Below are 11,436 nucleotides of genomic sequence, written 5' to 3'. Positions count from 1 at the left end.
TTTAACTGAAGGCATTGAGGGGGGGGGATCCGAGTTAAGGCTTGGGGCGAGTGGCTGCCGGCGCACGTCAACGCCCGAGCTCCGCTGGCAGGAGTTCCTTACTCGCGTGGGTCCCAGGGCAGCCCGCCGGGGGCTCCCGGTTGCCATAGCAACCCCACGCGCCTGGCAGGGACGGCGCGCGCCGCGGGGCTTCGCTACTACCGGAAGTGACGTGTTTCACCTGCCGAGCGAGGGCGGGGTGGGACCGGGCTGCGAGGTGCCGCCGCAGCCAGCGGGTCGGGAACGCGCGGGGAGCCGGGTGACTGAGACCCCGGGTGAGAGCCGTCTACCTGCAGTCGTCGCCCACAGCTGGGCCGCCACTATGGCGCTTCTGCTGCGCTTCGTGCTTCTGTGCGGAGTCGCGGGTGAGTGGGGGACAGATCGGTCCCTCGGGTCTTTATTGCCTGGCCAACCTTGGGGCGCTCGCTGCCTGCTGCCACCCGGGAACAATGAGGCTTGGGGGAGGGGGCGGGCGCGATTTGGGGGCGCTGCGGCACTGGTGGCGGTGTGCGCGGAATTGCACCGGGGTGATTTTGCCGGACCGGGCGCGCGAGCCCCGAAGGTGGGTGGGGCCGCTGGGAGGGGAGCCCTGTGGGGCCGTGGGGTACCGGGGGGGCGTTGGAGTGGGGGACCGAGCCCCGGGATGTGGGGCGGCGGTGGAGAGGGCTCCCCGGGCGCGGGTGGGTGGGCGCGGCGTGCCGGCTGCGCCTGGCGTCTCTCCCAGACTATTCTTTGCCGCGGGTGCGGGCTTTGCTTTATTTGCTCTTGCCCTTTCCCTTGTTAGCCGCGGTGTCGTTTCCATCGGGGTTACCCGGTTTCAAAAGCTTTGGGCGGCGAGTTTTCAGGTGTCGAGCAGTCCAAGCCAGGAGACCGAATTACAAACGCCATGATTAAATGGACACTGAGCTTTTCAGTGCCTCAGATCGTCCAAGCTACCTCTAGGAAAGAGGCGCTGAACGAACTGTAGGCTGGGCATTCTTGGTCTCATGGAAGAGGCGAGCCCAGGCACGAGCTGTTAACTAGATGGTAACTCGACGAAGTGGACCGTGGAAAATCAGAAGTAGATTCCTGCAAAAATGCAGTATTGATTTCTGCAGTCGTGGGGCAAAGTGCAAAGGAGAAATTAGTAACCTTGGTTTTGAGTTTATAATGTTTTGATTCATTTTGATGATGACTTGTACAGGGAATTTCGAAAGGATTCGCCAAGTAATACATGTTCGACTGCGCCTTTCTCGGGAGGGGTAAAAGGGCATTTAAAACTGCGTGGACATAAGGCATAATCGTTGGATATCTTTAAAACACTGATTTGTTGCCATGTCCGTGCTTTAACCAACTGATATTGTCTTGTCAAAGTAAGCATTTTAGAACCAAAGGATTCATTAAACCAACCACAACAACAAAAAAAATCCATCGGTGGGACCCTAGGAGGCACAGTTTGTGTAGCCTCCGGAAGGATAATTTTTTTAAGCGCTCTAGAGCTGGATCGAGTGGCCTTTTCTGTTGGGATGGCTCTTTGCTTCCTGTTGAAATGTTAATTCCATTGTTGGATGCCCCAGCTGTGAGCATTACTCATGGGATCAACATTCTGTTAACAAATCTAATCTTCGATATGAGTCTATAGCATTACCTTCACCTTTTTAATACATATCATTTAGACATGGCTGAAATTTCCAAAGTAAAGCTTCCAGAAAAGCTAAGAGTCAGTAACCATTTTACATGATAACGTTACACCTTGTTTTGGTCAAGGACTAAACTGAAGTAGAAGTTGAGAACATTGTGATCTCTGTGGAAAAAAATGTTTTAGCCTATATCTAGAGCAGAGAAGTGGAAGAACATAAACCATATAGAGGATTCCCCCCCACCCCCACCCACAGGGATATCAGGATAATTGTCTGGATTTCATTTTTTTCTGGATGCCTCACTTTGGTAGGCACAATCTCATCCTAGGATATTTTGATACATATAGAGTCATTCTGCTCATAAACTGTACACTATGGTACAGTGAACATCTCTTTAAAGGACTGTTGGCTTCAACTAAACTATTTTACTTCAATTTTCCAGCTTAGGAAGCAACTCAAAAACTGTAATTGATGTATGGCTTTGGGTATTTCTTCAGATACTTCTTGACATCTTAGAAATTTATTGCCATGAACCCAGTTTGGGTGGTAACATTATTGGATTCTACAATTGGCAAAACAAGGTGGAGGCTTACATATTAAAAATTGCAGTGCTATTAGTAGATCTTCCTCTAGAGCTGTCTCTATGTGGGTTGTAGAGTTTTCTGTTGTACTCTGGTTGCTGATGGAACACTTTTTGATGCGTTTTTATCGCCTACGTAGTAGCAAGTCGTACCGCTAGTAATAGTAGTGTCAGTAGTGGTAGAGCAGTAGCAGTAGTAGTAAAAATAAAGCCTTGATTATGCAGTTATTTTCTTAAAAATAAATTTATTTATTTTTGGCTGCGTTGGGTCCTCGTTGCTGCGCGCGCGCTTTCTCTAGTTGTGGCGAGCAGGGGCTACTCTTCGTTGCGGTGGCTTCTCTTGTTGCGGGGCACGGGCTCTAGGCACGCGGGCTCAGTTGTTGTGGCACACGGGCCCTAGAATGCAGGCTCAGTAGTTGTGGCGCATGGGCTTAGTTGCTCCACGGCATATGGGATCTTCCTGGACCAAGGCTCGAACCTGTGTCCCCTGCATTGGCAGGCGGATTCTTAACCACTGTGCCAACAGGGATGTCCCTGATTACTCAGTTATTAAATGCCAGGCACTGTTCTAAGGGCTTTACATACACTCATTTAATGTACCTTGCAGCCCTGGAGGATATATATGTATTATAATGATCCCTACTGTACAAGTGGAGAAACTGAGGCATGAAGTGGTTGTATAACTTTACTCGCCAAGGTCACAAATTTCCTTCTGAACCCCTGCTCTTATCACTATGCTGCCACTTTCCTCTTTGATTACCTCTAATCGACATCTTAAATTTGTATCACTGGTTACTGTCATTTATTAAGAACCTGCTGTTGGTTTGACCCTGTGCCAAGTACTGAAGGCTTTTATTATTAGCCTTTTAATTTCTTGATCTTAGTTGAATATTTTCAGTCTCTCTGCGAGCACGGGGATCCAGGGCTTAGACTGGTGTTGTAGGCTTAAATGGCCCATGACCCAGCAGCATCATTGTCACCTAGGGATGACAGTGTTAAAGTTTGGGGTGCTGCTCTGCTTTTCACAGTGTCAATATGAGTGAAAGCAAAGCACTGGCCAGTGATTCTGGTCTCCAAACCACTTGTTAGCCATGCAGTGGCAGCAGGACCCTGTTCTCTGTGCTTCAGTTGCTGCTTGTGTCAAGAACGGGAATCCCACTATATCAGTTGATATAGTGGGAAATGTTTATTGTTTTGCTTTACCTGGTGTTTTTTCCTTTACTTGAAAAAATGAAGATTATTAGATGTGAACTTTATCCCCTCATATGCCTCTCTCTTAATACATTCCTGTCATTATACCACCACCAGGGCAAAAGTTGCCCTTCTCCAAGGCAAGCCACCCAACATTGACTCATTACCCTATCTGTTGTGGGGGTTTCCATAAAAGTACCCAATATATCTCATTGCACTAGGTCAGAGGGCAGGGGCATTACCTGTGCTACTGTTCATTGTTACAGTCCTGGTGTTAGCTTGTGGCACCTGGCAGACAGCAAGTGTTCAGCAAATGTTGCACAGTTGAACGTTTTCAGCCTCTTTGCCAATAGGCCTATGTATATGATATGGCTCTCATCAGTTATATCTCTTTCCCTTCTCATCCAATAAAGATGGTCCTCCACTAGTGATCATTCCACTAGCCTTACTTCATTCCATTGTTAGAAGTTAAGCCTCTGCTTTATCTCTGACCTCATTATTCTGTCTCACTCACCTGCTTCAGTTGCCAAAGGTATCAATAACCACGTGCCAAATCCACTTATTTCTTTAGAGCTCCTTGACACCTATTAACCTGCCCTTCACTACCTTCTTCAATAGGTCCCTTAAATGCCAGCCTCCCCCATGATTTAACCCATAGCCCTCTTCTCAGTCTCCATCTTAAACCTGGGTGACTTCATCTGTCCATCACTGTACACTCAGAATTGTTGCTAGTGACTTAAAAATGTTGCCAACTCACCTCTCCTTTGAATTCTGGGCCACTATTTCCAGCTGCCTAACATTCAGCATCCCATCTGAATGCACTTGAGTACCTCAGACTTTGTAGGTCCTCAACTGAACTTACCATTAATTAACTGATTAAATGATCCAGTCATTCAGATATCTATGGCCTACTGTATACTATGGCTGTGCTAGATGCCCCTACAATAGTGCAGGTGTTTGCAAGGTGCAAAAGGTTTGGTGGAACGTTCCCAGCAGATGGAGATCTGAAAGGGTATAATGTGCCTTGGGTTCAGTGCGCACAAGGCATCTAACTAACACTTCTCTTTTTGATGTGCACCTGAGTCATTCTGAGGGCATGTGGGGTGGAGCTTGAGAGTTTACATTTTAACAGGTTCCACATGATGTCACTGCTGGGTACACTCTGAGTGGACAGAGACCCAGAGACTGTGCCGAGAGCCTAGGAGACGATCCCCCAAGACTGGCACTGAGAAGCTTGTGGAGGTGTTAAAGAAGTGAGGTTATACACTGAGATTTATTCTCTTGAATGGTGTAGAACTCTGCAGCAGTTCTGGAGGCAGGTAGGACCAATAGATCTAACGCATTAATCCATCTGGGATGACCTGGACACAAGCAGTCCCTGTTGAAATACAGCAGAGTGGTGCTGGGCTTCTTGTTTCATCTGAAAATTGTTCTGAGGGAGATGCAGAGGAACCTGGTATCTGGTTGATTGAATGAGTGGCAAGAAAAAGTTGGAGGGAGCCAGTAAGATTTCTGGCTTGAGTGAATGATCATGTCACTAATCTATAGGGAGTAAAGAAAGGAGAAGCAAGTTTTAGGGAGATGACAGTGAGCTTTGGACAAGTTGTATTTGTGGTGCCTGAGGGGAATGGAAGTGAAAGATACCCAGTAGGAAGACTTAAGCAAAGGACTGGATCTCAGGAGAGAGGCAAAGATGGGTGATACAGAATTGAGCATCACTACTGATAGGTGGCATCTGTGTCTGGTTAACCAGGAAAAGCAGGTAGGACTAGAAAAGTAGGTGAAATGTGATGCTGGGGAACATCAACATCTAACAAGTAGTCAGGAGGTGAGGAACCGGGGACAGTAAGGAGTGATGGAGAGTGCAGGGGAACTAGAGGATGAGGGTGTCCCAGAAACTGATGAAGAAATGAGGCCAGTGGGTCTTACATTAGGAGATTATTCAGAACATTTTGGAAGTGATAGAATCCAGAGGGAGGACAGTACCTGTACTGAGAGTAAAGCTAGATTTTAAGAGATTGAGGAGAGGGCATCAGGTAAGTAGAGAATAAGAGATTACTTTGCACTTGCAGTTGGTTTAGTGCATGTTGCACGTATGGCCTTCATTCCAGGGGACAGGAGCAGACTCCATGGGAGAAGGTAGAAGCCAGAAGATAAGAACTCTAACTTCTGTGGGTGTGTGTGTTTATTGAAGTTTAGTTGATTAACAATGTTTCAGGTGTACAGCAAAGTGATTCAGTGTGTGTGTGTGTATATACACACACACACACACACACACACACTTTCTCAGATTCTTTTACATTATAGGTTATTACAAGGTACTAAATACAGTTCCCCGTGCTATACAGTAGGTCTTCATTGTTTATCTAGAACTCTTAACTTCCCAACCTCCCAGACATAGAACCTTGCTCACATGATCATTCTTCTTTAAAACAGTGTATTCCTCTTTACACTCATTCCGGGACTCTGAACCCTTTGGCTTCCCAGGGGATGTCACTGTCTCATCCCATCTCTTATGTAGGGATCCCATCAACTTTAAAAAAGCTTAAATATCCCTCCGGACATGGCTTCAACCCTTATATCCCTCTTTCAGCACTGCCTGTCTCTCCTTTTCTCCACCAGATTTCTTGAAGGAGTGGATTTGTTGACTCCATTATTTTCCTTCATAGCCATCAATTCTTCCACCCTTTGCAATCTGATTTTCACCCCACTCTACTCCTGTGAAACTGCAGTGGCCGCTGTGGCTGCATCCAGTGGACATGTCACACCTTCAACCTCTTAAACCTCTTAGTGAGAATGGCTCTATTGACTAATCTCTTTCCTCCTTGAGCTGTTCCTCATTCTCCTTTGTGGGCCCACTTTCCTCCCTCTACTTAAATGTCAGTTTCTGGCTTCAGTTACCATTTATGTCCTTACAGCCTCCAGTCTGTTTCCTGTCTCACTCTCCCAAAGCTTTGCCCATAATGTCAAACCACTCACTTGACAGCTCTGCTTAGACCTCCCACAGGTACCACCAGTTGAACCTGTCTCCAAACCACTGTTCTCTCTCACATTAAATGGCATTTTCAGCCACCAAAATGCCCAGGCAAAAATCTGGATACCTTACTTGACTTTTCGTATTCTCTCCCCAGCTTACACCCAGTTTCTAAGTCACTTGTATCCCTCCAGCCACTCCTGGAGGGATACAGCGTACCTCAGTGTATACCACCATCTCTTAAGATGGTTGAAGTAGCCTCATAATTGGTTTTTCATTGAGTGAGGAAATAAATGGGGAAAGATGTAATAGGCAGGAATTTCTGTTTGTTGGCTTGAGAAAAGACCTGGAAGGGAAAGAGTATTTGAAGATCAAGAACAGGTATATCATTGAAGAGGTGAGCAGGGCTGGGCTCGGTGTCCTGCACAGGCCAGCTTTGTGTGTGTCAGCCCTGCCATGCGTTCAATATTGGAGTGAATTTATGTTACCACTCCAGTCTCATTTTAATCCCCTGCTTGCAGCCTGTTCTCCCCTCTCCCTTCGTTTCCGCCTTTCCTCTGTCGTACTCAAATCATTATCACGTGTAACTAAGTAAAGGCAAGAATTGAGACTGGGAGCTTTTGATTTGCTTCATTTGGTGGGCAGCAAGTAATGGATGCGAACGTTAAAATAATTTTAAAATTATTAAATTAATTATTAAGGTAACCTGGAAAATAAAAATTATCTAACTGAGATGAGCTTATGGCTTTATCTTACTGTCATCTGTGTAGCATTTTTATTTTTATTTATGTATGTATTTTGGCTGCGCCAGTCTAAGTTGTGGCACGTGGGATCTCTAGTTGCGGCGCACATGTGGGATCTAGTTCCCCGGCCAGGGATGGAACCCAGGCCTGCTGCATTGGGAGCTCAGAGCCTTAGCCACTGGACCATCAGGGAAGTGCCTTCCTTGCATTTTTTAAAGAAAACAAATCTAATGTTCTAGAATAATTGTTAGATTGGTTTTGGAATTAGGTTGGTTTCTATTAAGAATATGATGCTAAGTGGAAGTAAAGAGCAGTAAACTTTTTTGGCCCTGGCTCCTTTATTTTCTACTTAATTTCTTCAGTGGGGCTGAAATTACAAATGGTGGAGTGTGAGGGGGATGGGAGAACTTCACCTTGGCACAGTGAAGTGGTCTGTACAGGAAGCTGGTAGTTTATGGTTTGGTGATCTCTTGGGGCTCATTTATTGATATTCTTTGTAATTTGTTCACTTTGTTGAATCCATTACTGTCTCCAGGTAAAAGAAAATGGGAAGGAAGTTGAAAATGTTTCTGTATTCAGTGGCAAAATGGTGACTTAAAGGAACATTTACCTCTTTTGTGCTTTCCCACTGGTCTTTTCTGTAGGCTTTCCCTCCCCTCATTGACTCACCCTTTCTGGTTTCTAATAATGAGCTAGCCAATTAAAGTTTAAGCCTTAAAGGCCTTAGCTTGACTCAGCAGTATTTGCGGTTTATTTTAATTGGCAGGGTGCTGGTAGAAGAAAAGGTTATTGCCTGCTCTGTTGACAAAGGGAAGGTAGGATAAGGGAAGGAGATAGTAACAGTCTATTTTTAGGGTAGGTGTGAGATCAAAGGCAGGGTTCAGTTTGTCCTTTGATAGTTGGTGAGAAAAGGATTAATAGTTACATTAACCAATGTTTATACATACTGAGACAATGCAAATTTCTTTACAGACTATTAAATCACTTTCATTCTTTCAGAGATATTTTACAGGTTGGAATGGGAATGCTGTTTCATTTACTTCTAAGAAATGAAACTTTAGATTTCAGGAAGAAGCAACATAACTAATCATGATTACTTTTTCACTTCCCTATCGTGTAACTGTATGTTCTGTGTGAGCTTTTATTTATTTATTTATTTATTTATTTATTTATTTATTTATTTATTTATTTATTTATTTATTTATTTATGGCTGCCTTGGGTCTTTGTTGCTGCACGCGGGCTTTCTCTAGTTGCTGCGAGCGGGGGCTACTCTTTTTTTTTTTTTTTCGGGTACGCGGGCCTCTCACTGTTGTGGCCTCTCCCGTTGCGGAGCACAGGCTCCGGACGCGCAGGCTCAGCGGTCATGGCTCACGGGCGCAGCCGCTCCGCAGCATGTGTGATCTTCCCGGACCGGGGCACGAACCCGTGTCCCCTGCATCGGCAGGCGGACTCTCAACCACTGCGCCACCAGGGAAGCCCCAGGGCTACTCTTTGTTGCGGTGCGCAGGCTTCTCATTGCGGTGGCTTCTCTTATTGCGGTGGCTTCTCTTGTTGCGGAGCACGGGCTCTAGGCACACGGGCTTCAGTAGTTGTGGCACACGGGCTTAGTTGCTCCGAGGCATGTGGGATCTTCCCAGACCAGGGCTTGAACCCATGTCCCCTGCATTCGCAGGTGGATTCTTAACCACTGCGCCACCAGGGGAGTCCCTGTGTGAGTTTTACAGGTTTCTCCAAAGGAAGTATGGTTTGGCTGCACAGATAAAAATGCTCTCAAGGAATCTCAAGGAATATGCAGATACGGTGAAATCAAACGTGTTGAGCCACATCTTTGTTGAATTGTTAGAGTGACTCTAGTTGACCCTCCTCAGTCTCTCAGATTCCCCAGTGAAGAGTGCTTTGAACTCTTGAATACCAGACTATTCCCATGGGGGTTTTCTTTAATGGACCAGACAGAAACTTCAAGTGTTTTGTGCCCTGGATAGTTCTACAGTAAGAATTGAGAAGACTCTTTAACCTACTTGGTTGTACACTGTGAAATCTGATACTTTTAGAATGAGCTGGTAACTCTGGGCTAGAAAAGTGATCTTACTGTGTTTTTAAAGACAGTTTCACATGCATCTCATTTGAATCCACTCTCCTGACAGCCTATGGGTAGGAAGGACACTTTTTTTTTTTTTTAATAAGGAATCAAGTTGTAAAGCCAAGGCCTTAAGTTCAATAAATTATGGCATTGGTCCAAGACAATGCTGTCCTAGTAGAAACATATGTCATTTAAAATGTTCTGGTAGTCACATTTAAAAGTGAAAAGGAAAAGGTGAAATCAATTTGTATATATTTTGTTTAACCCAATATATACAAAATATTAATTCCATATGTAGTCAAGTTGAACATCAGTAAGATTTTTTTTTTTATACTAAGCCTTCAAAATCTGGTATTTTACCTACAGCACATCTCAGTTTGCACTGGCCACATTTCACGTGCTCAGTAGCTGTGTGTGGCTAGCAGATACCCTTTTGGTCAGCACAGATCTAGAACTTGGAGCTTTAGTTCCCAGTCATCTTCCATCATACTTAGTTTCAGAACATTCCACTAACTAAAATAGCATGGGTGTGGTGTGCCATCAAAACAGCTTTGTCAAATGGAAAGTGTCTTTGGAACTGCTCTCATGAGATTTTATCTAAAATAATTATTTGTATCACAGTATTCCCGTTGACAGCAAATTAAATAATGTCTCTTGTTAGTTTCTTGTAATCATCAGAGCATTTGTTGCACACAAAATTATATCAGCTGTCCTTTTTTGGTAGTTATATGCATTTATATTTTAGGTATAAGGTAGAAAAAACAAATATATGGACAAAATAATATTTTTAGCTTGCCTATGGGGGGAATAAATGCATTTATGGAAAGATTGAAAGTAAGGATAGAGTGGTCCCTGGTGATGGTTGCTAGGAAATTTGAATTTATTTTGGGATATTAGAAAGGAAATCATGCCAAGATTGAGGCAATCTTACAACAGTTAGACATGCTTACAACAGGGTTTTTTTTTTTTATTGTAACTAACCTTTTCTTTATTAATTTCAGTATTTTCCGTAAGTAGGTAACATTTGCTTGTTTTGCTGTTATGTCTCTGCTTTTTTGTTTCCTGTGATCTCATCTTTATAAGACACATCACCTGAGTTTCTTTGCTTTTTTTGTTGTTGTTTTTTTGGCCAGGTACTCACTTTTCCTGTTTCATGTTAATTAAAGGAAGAAAAGAGAGCCTGAGGTCGTTTTTGAACAAGGAGGCAAAGGCAGATTTCTTAAAATGAAGCAATACATGTTATTTTACGAAGGTGATGAAAATATTCACTATGGCAACGGATCTGCTTTACCCATAATGCAAAATACCCTATTTGCATTTGTTTTGCCAGAGACTTCTGAAATTAGCATCTCTGTATTAGAGAACGTGGGGAAAATAATACACTACATAGATTGAAAACAGGCTGAGACTTAATTTTTTTTTTAAGGTTTAAAAAAACAAAACTTTTATTTAGAAAGGCTGAAATGATTGCATGCTAATTTGAACAGATAGGTTGTATAAGAAAATTCCATTTTTGATACCCTCGAACAGTTGGATTCCATTATGTGTGCTTTGCTCTTTCTTTAGACCTCTTAACTTCAGACTGGAGTTGAACAGAAATGTGGCTTACTCCTTTCCCCTCAATTCACTGAGAATTAATTTTATTTATTTATGGAAGGGTTTTCATTTTTTAAAATTAGTTATCTATTTTATACATATTAGTGTATGTATGTCAATCCCAACCTCCCAATTAATTTCCCCCCAACCCCCCGCCCCACTTTCCCCCCTTGGTGTCCATACGTTTGTTCTTTACATCTGTGTCTATTTCTGCCTTGCAAACTGGTTCATCTGTATCATTTTTCTAGATTCCATGTTAATGGAATATAGAAAATCCATTCTGACTTACTTCACTCTGTATGACAGACTCTAGGACCATCCACATCTCTACAGATGACCCAATTTCGTTCCTTTTTATGGCTGAGTAATATTCCATTGTATATATTTACCACATCTTTATCCACTCCATCTGTCGATGGGCATTTAGGTTGCTTCCATGACCTGGCTATTGTAAATAGTGCTGCAGTGAACATTGGGGTGCATGTGTCTTTTTGAATTATGGTTTTCTCTGGGTATATGCCCAGTAGTGGGATTGCTGGGTCATATGGTAATTCTATTTTTAGTTTTTTAAAGCACCTCCATACTTTCTCCATAGTGGCTGTATCAATTTACA

General features: G+C 43.7%; 1 protein-coding gene across 6 annotated transcripts in view; it reads left to right on the top strand.

Annotated features, from left to right (window-relative positions):
* Nucleotides 1-222: 222 nt before the first annotated feature.
* CXADR (CXADR cell adhesion molecule) overlaps nt 223-11,436 on the top strand; it is an 88,862-nt gene continuing 77,648 nt past the window's right edge. For 3 of the 6 annotated variants that reach the window (XM_089910372.1, XM_089910373.1, XM_022575073.2), the window contains exon 1: nt 223-404. In XM_089910372.1, coding sequence (XP_089766498.1) covers nt 362-404 — 43 coding nt within the window. In that variant the 5' untranslated portion in view covers nt 223-361. The remainder of the gene's footprint in view (nt 405-11,436) is intronic. The other 3 variants (XM_089910375.1, XM_089910374.1, XM_022575006.2) reach the window with 1 other exon arrangement.

The sequence above is a fragment of the Delphinapterus leucas genome, chromosome 4 (genome assembly GCF_059928025.1).
Source record: "Delphinapterus leucas isolate spDelLeu-1000000601 "Yukka" chromosome 4, BTC_Dleu_Yukka2, whole genome shotgun sequence".
Taxonomy (NCBI): Eukaryota; Metazoa; Chordata; class Mammalia; order Artiodactyla; family Monodontidae; genus Delphinapterus; species Delphinapterus leucas.
The sequence above is the reverse complement of the archived record's forward strand: the minus strand, read 5'-3'. Positions and strand labels throughout refer to the sequence as shown.